The following is a 9139-nucleotide window of genomic DNA, read 5'->3' as shown; positions in this document are numbered from 1 at the left end:
GGCGTAGCTCCTCGGACCAGTCCTTTCGAGCCCTCTGCAAGGCCTTTGGATCAGTGAAGATGTGGGTACGGCCTTGTCTGTTAACCCGGTGTCTCGCAGGATACAACATGGCGTAGTCGATGCCCAGGTCTTGGAGCTGTTTCTTCATAGGTACGAACTGCCGGCGTGCTTCCTGCACTCAAATCGTAAAGTCCGGAAATAGTGAGATTGTGGAGCCCTCATAAGTCTGAGGGTGCTTTTCCCTTGCCAGTCTCAACGCAGCATCCCTGTCTCAATAATTGAGCAGTTTTGTGATGATCAGTCTAGGTGGCGACCCCGGGGGGGTCGAGGCCCCAGGGTGCGGTGGCCCTCTCCACCACAAACATAGTGGAAAAAGTTCCCTCTCCAAGCAAGGTGACCAGTAGTTTCTCAATGAATTGTTCCATGTTGCCAGTTAGGGTGGACTCCGGCAGGCCAGTAATTTTAAGGTTGCAGCAACGAGAACGTGCTTCCAAGTCCTCACTTTGTCTTGAAGGACCCGCAGGACTTTCCCAAGCTGTTTGTGTTCAGTGTCGAGGATGGTGTGCGCTTCCTCCACCTCCGTGATCCTACGTTCCAACATATCTAGCCGTTCAGCATGTTTGTCGAGGCGCTCAACCATTCTATCCATCCTGTATGATACAGCGTCCATCTTTGTACCCAGTGATGTAATGCCACTCTGCAGGCTTTTCTCCATGGCCATCAGCATGCTTCGGATGTCGGGGCTAGGGTCTTCAGCCGCGGGCCCCTACATTCTGGCAGCATCTTCAGTAGTTGCGTCATGGGACTTCAACCGTTTCTGCTCAAAGGAAAGCTTTGGCTGCACTCTGTCCACTCTGCCCATCTTTGCAACAAATATGTCCCAGCGGGCAGGACATCTCTACCCCCACTCACTGGAGCTCGATATGATAAAAGGCAAGAACGTCTGCCAAATAGCTGCGTCTACACCAATCCCCATCACTAGCAAACAGTCAGGAAGGGTGACACCATATGTGGGACGACGCGGGACCCCACTCTCCAGACTGTGCACTAGTAGGAGAATCCAAACTCTAGCGCATAGACCAGCGCACCAGAGTGGCGACGCTGAAATTTAGCGCCCAAGCAGGCTCCTCGATGGTGGTGAAGTGTGCAACCACAGCTGTCCCAGCTCCTACTGCCCTTCACCTCTCAGGTCAAAGCAATGTCTCTGTACACTGCACCATTAGCTCCGCAGTAGATAGCAAGGGGGCTTTGATAAGGCAGTCAGCCACAGGGCCGCAAAAAGGACGGCCACAGCCTGAGAGAGCCCAGCAGCTCAGGCATCACAGTCAAGGGCAAGGGCCGTGAACAGGGGTGCCGCAGTCCCAGAATCACTGCGGACGCCCAGGCTTGTAGCAGCAAGATCATTAAGCAGCACGCTCGCAGGAGCCTCACCAAACACTCCACCAACCTTGCCTAGGGGCGCAGCCCTCACAGGTCATGGATGCCGCTCGTCGTCTCTGCCCGCAGCGCAGCGAGCCTGCTACTCGCGGTCCCAAGATGGCGGACCCGGAGGACTGTGCATGTCCCGTTCGTCCAGGCTCCCAGAGCACACCTGCAAAGGGCTCAATCCAGAAGGTAGACACCCCTCAGTCTTGGCTTGCGCGTCAGGGGCAAATAAGGTCAAAGCAGCGGCGGGGACACAGTGGCACAGGCCGTCACCGCCTAGCGCTGCAGATCCTCCGTGCAGTCCCAGGCAGCGGGACTTCAAACAGCTCCAAGCCGCATGTCGCCTAGGGTCAAGCCTACGCCCCTGGCATGTAATGGGAAGTGATAGCACGCAGGTGTTGTGAGCACAGTAGGTATCCCGGTAGCAAAATGTGGCACTCGCACTCTGGTGCACTAGCGGCAAAGCTTCTGGTCCGATACCACTCCACAGCCAAACTCCAGCCCGGTGATCGGGGCCTGGCAGGGCGGTAGCCGTCAGGACTCCGTAACTTAGTCAAACTCTGTCGCTTCGGAGCCGGAGTTGGACCTTTTTTCCTCCGGCCATCTTCCGGTGGCCGTGCCGTGCCTCATGAAGTATTTCTAGTCACGCAAGCTCCGCCCCCAACAGGAACAATCATTACTGAAAGCAGAGATGAGGGCTAGGGAACCAGCACGAGGGCCTCAGACTCCAGATCCTGCCCCTCCTGGCACCATATTGACAATTGTGTTAACACCGACACCATATTGTGGTTAACACTGACAAACAGGGTGGCAAGTGGCTGAAACAACTATCTACTTACAGTGATCGTTTTCAGCCGGAAGCATGATTGGCACGTCGGTGACTCGCACTGCAAGTGGGCTGCTGGGTGCTCATTCCACGAGTGAGCTACCCCCATGGCAATCTGCCTTAGACTTCGGTCCAGGCTGCTGCTGTTCTCACAGAGTCCTGGCAGCCGGCGCTGTAAACCGACAGTGACGCCGGTCAGTCATGGCTCTCCATTACCTGTCCACTGCACTTATTCCCTCTGCCGGCTCGGAAATTGGAACTGAAGAATGCTGCAGCAGCCTTGATCATAATGGCCTACAGCAGAGTGTGGCTGGGCCATCATGTGCGAGTAACAGCGCCGCTGCCCCATAATTATTTGTGGCCGCCTTGGCGCCTTCCTAAAGAATAAACTACCCACTTTCTGAGCCAGCAGGATCAGGATGCCATGTGACATATCCCTGCAGAGCCCAACTATTGAGCAACGGATGTGAGGTCAGGCAGGCTGACTCTAAAGCATGCGGCACCGCGGCCACGGGTGATACATTGTAGCAGAAAGCCTGGAACTGGCAGGCCATAGCTTAGCTGGTAATCACTGCCTCAAGACTACAGAAGCAACGCTGGCAGGCAGAGACCACTGGCTGTGCCTGTAGCCAGCTGCCACACTCACGTTTGAAGCCATCAGTAAATGTACAACTGAGACTCCCATTATGCGTGAAATGCATTTCAGGGCGGTGATGCGGAGCACCACACTGAAATGCGCTAGAGTCACGCCTGATGCGTGACACTTGACAGGACTGAGATGGATGTTTCTAGGGCAAACATGCACACTGTAATGACATTTATTTGAAGGATTTCAAAACGTTTTACCATGTCCACAATGAACTGGCCAGACATTAAAGTGGAATACTGTCACGGGGAACGTGCCATTGTCACCTTCCTCACTACAAAATTAAGCCATTGAACTAGCTCATGAAAGTCGCCCATAAGGCATTCTGGCAACCAAAATTGCTGCTATGCCAAAAGGTCTGGTTCTCACACCTTGATGAATTGGTGGGGAGAACTATTGCAGGAGAATGCCACTTATGCCAGTGCATTGAGAAAGGCAGCATTCAGGAACGGATTAGATGCCACTTTTAGGTTATGTATTAAAGGTGATGGCCAAGATTAGTATCCCATATAATCAGCAGCAAGCTCACACAAGAGCTATGAGAATGACAGTCACTTGCATTTAGTTCTATACGTGCCAACATTTTGACACTATGAAAGAAATAGATTTTGTTTTTTTTTAAATCTGGAGATTACATTTTCCACATTGATTAGCATTGAAGTAAAGGCATTTTTAGGCAGGAGATTTCTAAAATAAAGGAATTTTTGCCTTAAAAAAATCCAGATTTTGTTACCTGATTGCTGAATACCTGTGTTAGCATGTACAGCCACAAGGCTTATGAAATAATGCAGAGCCTTGAATTATATTAGCAATCCAACAATAGATTGCACATTTAAAAACAATTGTCAAAAATATATTCTAGATTATTCTAAATGCAGTGCTTTAAATGGAAAAAAATAAGTGCAGGTACTCTTAAAATGAGCTATGAGTGTAGCAAGTGGGTGGGGCTAGGGGCGGGGCTAAGGACAAGACATATAAGGCACTTCTACTATGTGGCGGAATACTCATATATTCTTGATTGTGCACTCACAGCAACAAGCAGCAATGCTCATACAAAGCATATCAGAATGTCCTTTAAAATCCCTCCCTAATGTCTAGATTCTCTCCCTCTTTCACTCGCTTTTCTCTTACACACACACACAAACATGCGCACACAAGCAGGCAAACACCCAGACACAAGCAGACAGTCACATAAAACACTCAGGTGGGATAAAGGCCATTTACACCCCTTATCTCCCGTGGCTTTCTTAATTGCGGCTATTGCTGCTGTCAGCCGGATGCCTGCATTCAGTGTGTGCACCAATACACACCATGGTGTGAATGTGATTGACAGCGCAGGGCCTGAATGGGCCCTGCTCTGTCAAACACAGCGTGGTTGTGAACACCGGACATTATGCAGATGAGCCGTGCTGAATAGTTTGAAGGTGGCACCGCTTGGGCTACAGAGACACTTTGGCTCTCAGACAGCCTTGTTCGTGCGCGTGAACCAAAGCAACAATGAGCCTAACTTTGATGAGTACCGGTACTCTCCTTGGCAGCAGAGAAGTGTCGGTGCTCAGAGCGGTAAAAAATAGAAGTGCCGGTACTCAGTGCCGGTGAGTACCGGTCCATTTAAAGCACTGTCTAAATGTCAACTAGTGTCGTCTGTCGACGGAATGAGAGTCAGCCATTCCTAACAAGTTCCTCAGGTCCATGACTTATGTGCTATTCCAGTTTAGGATGTTTTTGTTTGAATTCTAGTTGTGATAGTCTTGTTTGCACCATTATATAGCAGAACTACAAGTCCCAGTATTCGGAGGGAAAAAATTGACTGGAGCACCACATCACATATGAACCTTGGAAACTTGGCATCTATATAAAACACTAGCCTTTGCCAGTGTGTCATTCATTTTTGGTATAGATATTATTTTATTTACAATTGTAAACAGATTGCATGCACGCATCTAATGAGGTGAGACAAATGTCGATTTTGGGAAGACCATTCTAAACATTGCCTTTTCGTGGCACATTAAGATGGCCTTTCCAGATACGAGGTAGCCATTTTGGAACAGTCAAATCCCAGTCGTAGAGGAACATGATAGAGCTAGAAGAGAGACTTACATTTGACCAGAAATGGTTTCCGGTTGCGCTCCTTTACGTCATACGCATCGCACTCTGTTTCTCAGTGACGCGCGCTTCCCCCTTTCCAGCAGCACGCGCGATACATCACGTGACCGCGCCATCCGGGTCCTTGAGTTCTCTCACTCTCCCAATATGGCGGCTTCAGGTGAGCGCTGGCGGACGTGGTGGGGGCCCGGGGTTTATTGCCTCGTCAGGAGAGAAAGGGGGCTGTGAGTCGGTTTCTTGGAGCTTCGCGGAGCTTGTCCCAGGTGTTCTTGGATAGAGCACGTTTAGCTTGGAGGTGCTTGGCAGTTGGGCGGCGGCGCGCGGTCTTCGCGTGGGCTTGAGGGTCAGTAAGCTCGTGCACGACAATCCCTATTGCCGGCCTCCCCACCCTAAGAATTGTAAGCAGGCCCATTATTGATACTGACGCAGCGTAGGGGTGGTGGGCTCAGGACGGCGGCATGACAGTAAGACTTTCCCCATTATGGGCGGGGTCTGACAGCATAGCATGACTTTTGCTCAAAATCGCGGTGAGTTCATAACAGTGGGGCATTCTGTCGGTTCATGGCGTGTCAACACTTGGCCATGGTTTATTGTTTGGACCCAATAGCAGCACTGTACATGAATAGAATGACTCTTTCCACCCCAGTTTGTATTCAGCAAAACCTGCCTTCTGGGAAGCGTGGAGCCTGACCAAACTCTTAACAAGTTTCTTCAGCAACAAGAATGTCAAATAGTGAACTCTTGATCTTCGTGTATTTTGTTTAGTGCCAGAAAACATTTAGTGAGGTTGGTATGAACATCACACATTGCCCATAATCTTAGTCCACTAACGTCACCAGTTATCCTACAACAACATTCCAAGTTTGGACGTGCGTTCTCCCTTCTGCTTTGACTTCTGAAGCCCGAATAAGAATTGTCGCGTCGTTAGGGAGATTGTTCCGCTTGAGTCAAGAACATAGTACCTGTGTCAGGCACTAGTATTCTAACATATTTATATTATAAAGCGGTAAAAGCGTAAAGAAGGCAATGTAATGTACAGAATCCATCTGAAGAGAGAGAGAGTGGGCGGAGGATGTGCAGAGGCGTAGCTTGGTCAGTTTGATTCGGGGAGTGTTAACCCGAAATGCCCCAACCATCACTGCCATTAAAATGGCAAAGTACTTTAAAATAATCTTAAATTTAAAAGGCTTCTCTGCAACACATAAATCCTCATGCCCTTTGTTTATCCGTGGCTTTTTTAGTGTGAAAGGAAAGAGTATGGGTGGATGTATGCAAGCTCTGGAAAGCTTCATAGATATATTTATTTACTATGAAGGCTGCTAATCCGAGTAGAAATACGTGCACTGCTAGTCCGACTGGAGGGCACTGGACCCAACTACTCACAAGAGAATCCATTTATTAGGGCGGTGTCAACCCCCCACCCCCAATAGTTATGCCCCTGAGAATGTGACAATGTGACAACCAAAGATGAGCTGCCCTCTCCTTGTCCTCGAATGGATGTAGCTGTTGTAAAATGCTACTGGGAATGTATAGGACGCAACAGTGTCTTCTCTTTAACGGATAAGTGGATCAAGCCAATCTTTGCCTAGCTGTAAGTTGGGTCCCGTATCTGGCTGGACCTTGCCAGAGTAGAATATCATGAGGACTTTATCACATGAGGTGACCACAAGGCATGTACAAAGTGACTCGTCTCTCACATTACCACTCAGGAGCCTTGTGAGGCGATAAGTCTTGTTCCAAAATGTACTCTTCTGATAGAAAGTGGGGTGTGGTAGTGCAAGTCCAATTCCAATTGGTTGGCTGAGGCTGCTGAGCTCATGCAGTTGTGCTTCTGGCCTGGTATTTTTGAAAAGCATTGATGGTGGTTGACACAGTATGGCCAAATGGCAAAGGCTCATGGTTGGTATAGTGTGGTAAAGAAGATCAAGCTTTCTTCCCAGCGGTGGAAGGCCCTTGCTACAGCAGGATTTTTTTTGTCTGTAATTGGACACAGTAAATGTCTCTTTGGGGACATGAAACTTCCAGGAATTATTTTGGACATCCAGTTAGTCTGGGTACCCATATGCTGCTTGACGAGTGCTAGAAGTAACTCTGGAGGGGTAGTCTTGAAACAGTTTACATAGAGGGTTGTCTGCAGGTCTTGGTAGAGTGATCAATACTACATAGACTGTGTTTCCCAAGCTGTTAATCGCTGGCTGGATTTTTGGTGGGTCGTGAAAGTTCAAGTAATAAAGATGCCTTTAGATTCTGTATTTATATTCTCACTTTTGCTGTGCTTCAGAGACAGAGTTCAAATGTCACGCTATGTCTTTTGATAGTGCGACCTATATTTTTTTTTACGGGGGTTGGTGATTACAGATTTCTCTAACTTTGTAGTCAGAGAAAGTAAAGTGAATTATGTGACATTTGTAACATACCAAAATATATGTGCCTGTAAATTAATTGTATGCATTCAGCAGTTGCGGGGAATCTTTTTTTTTTTTTTTTTTTTGTGGTAATTCTGACGAGTGGTGGAAGCAAAGATTTTAACAGGATCAAAACAAAGACAATTTACTCTTTGCACAAATGATAAATACTCACTGATTTAGTGACCATCTCATTGCAGAATATACTGTCTTTACATGACCATGCGCTACCACATAATGCTTAGTTACATTAAAAACCGCCCTCATGTCCATGAAAGTAGGTAGGTCACAAAAGTTTGTAGTTTTATAAAGTGGGGTGTGGATCTAATGTTTATGAAGCACTCAGGCATAAGATGACCAAAACATAATTTGAACTGTAAACTTTGTTTGACCAATCTTTTGATCACATGTATGTTTGAACATGGTTTTGCATAGTTAGGTGTGTTTTATAAAATGGCTCCCTAGATGTTGGAGAGAAGCAGTTTCTTGCTAGGTGCTGATATTAAACTGCACAGACACGGATTCCATGCTACAAATACCCACCACATACATGTGGTTCCTGAAGACTGAGCTCTAGGCAGTGCAGTTGGTCTACTATATTAGGCGTCCTTATAAGGGCTGCATTTGAGTCCTTATTACTGACTAGATTCATTTAGCTTAAGCCTGTCTTGTAAAAGTGCTGCACAAATATTCTAGAACGAGGTGCATTGGCTAGAATTGCAAAAAGTTAGCAGAAGCCATAGCGGAGGCACTGAGATTGACTATGATCTGTCAATATGATGCCTCTTAAGTGTTTGCACATTTGCAAACAAGCTGGATCATGGGAGTGCATCGATGGAAGAATGCTCATCAGTCATGTGGCCTAAGTTTTAATGCCGTTATTTGTTTTACTGCTGGCATGATTTTGTTAGTTTTATTTGACTTGTTATGACGCATATGGAAAGAGTTAGCATTCTCAGACTTATAAGTGCTAGTGTACGGTTGGGGAGTGATCGAATGTAGTGTGGCATACAAATAAATGTTTTGATGTTGTACAAGTATGTTAGAGGCTGCTCATATAGTGTTGCTATGAGCATGTGACTGTGCTTATGTGTTGAGTGAAGCAAAGGGGAGTGAGAGGGTTCAGCTGATGGTTGTGTATGCCATATGCCATCCAGGGGATGATCTGGACTAGTTTTCGAAGGGGTGTGCTCCTGAGTTTTGCAGTGTCAAATCTTTGTGGTAATGGCAAGTAGTGGCTGTTCGTTGTGGAGCCATTTTGGATAGAGCATTGTCTTACTGCATTCCATGTATTGTAGATGGTTCCTGTCTTTGCTCTGAAATAATTCCCAAGATTTGATTCCTTTAGTGAGGGATGGATTCCACAAACGTTATTATGAGTTTTTTATTTTTTATATAGTGGATCTTTTTAGCAAATTGTAAGCAATTGTGGCTCTGGCAAGTGTTAGTGATACATACACTTTAAGACCATTCTTTGAAGAATATTTTTTTAAGGACCCTCATTGCACATTAGTGCATCAGTTGTTGGTGACTTGATTGAAGGCTTTCACATAACGAGTGTCTTGGAGTGAAATTGAGCAATGTTTGTGAGTGAATTAATGTTAAATTAATGTGTTTTAGGTCTGACCCTGTACAGCTTTAGCTGGCTTGCTTGCCTCATGTTTTAAAGAACTGTTCATATATCACACACACATGCATGGTGTTTCAGTTAGCCCACTACATTCAGGCTTG

The 9139-nt window shown here is 46.9% G+C and overlaps 1 protein-coding gene across 2 annotated transcripts in view; it reads left to right on the top strand.

The window, feature by feature from the left end:
- The first annotated feature begins 5064 nt into the window (after positions 1-5064).
- The window catches only part of EIF4B (eukaryotic translation initiation factor 4B), a 487202-nt gene continuing 483127 nt past the window's right edge, over positions 5065-9139 (top strand). The window contains exon 1 of one of the 2 annotated variants that reach the window (XM_086959135.1): positions 5065-5163. In XM_086959135.1, the coding sequence (XP_086815261.1) occupies positions 5151-5163 (13 nt within the window). In that variant the 5' untranslated portion in view covers positions 5065-5150. The remainder of the gene's footprint in view (positions 5164-9139) is intronic. The other variant, XM_086959134.1, reaches the window with a different exon arrangement.

This window comes from Lissotriton vulgaris, chromosome 1_1 (assembly GCF_964263255.1).
Source record: "Lissotriton vulgaris chromosome 1_1, aLisVul1.2, whole genome shotgun sequence".
NCBI classification, from domain to species: Eukaryota; Metazoa; Chordata; class Amphibia; order Caudata; family Salamandridae; genus Lissotriton; species Lissotriton vulgaris.
This window is presented reverse-complemented; position numbering and strand designations above follow the sequence as displayed.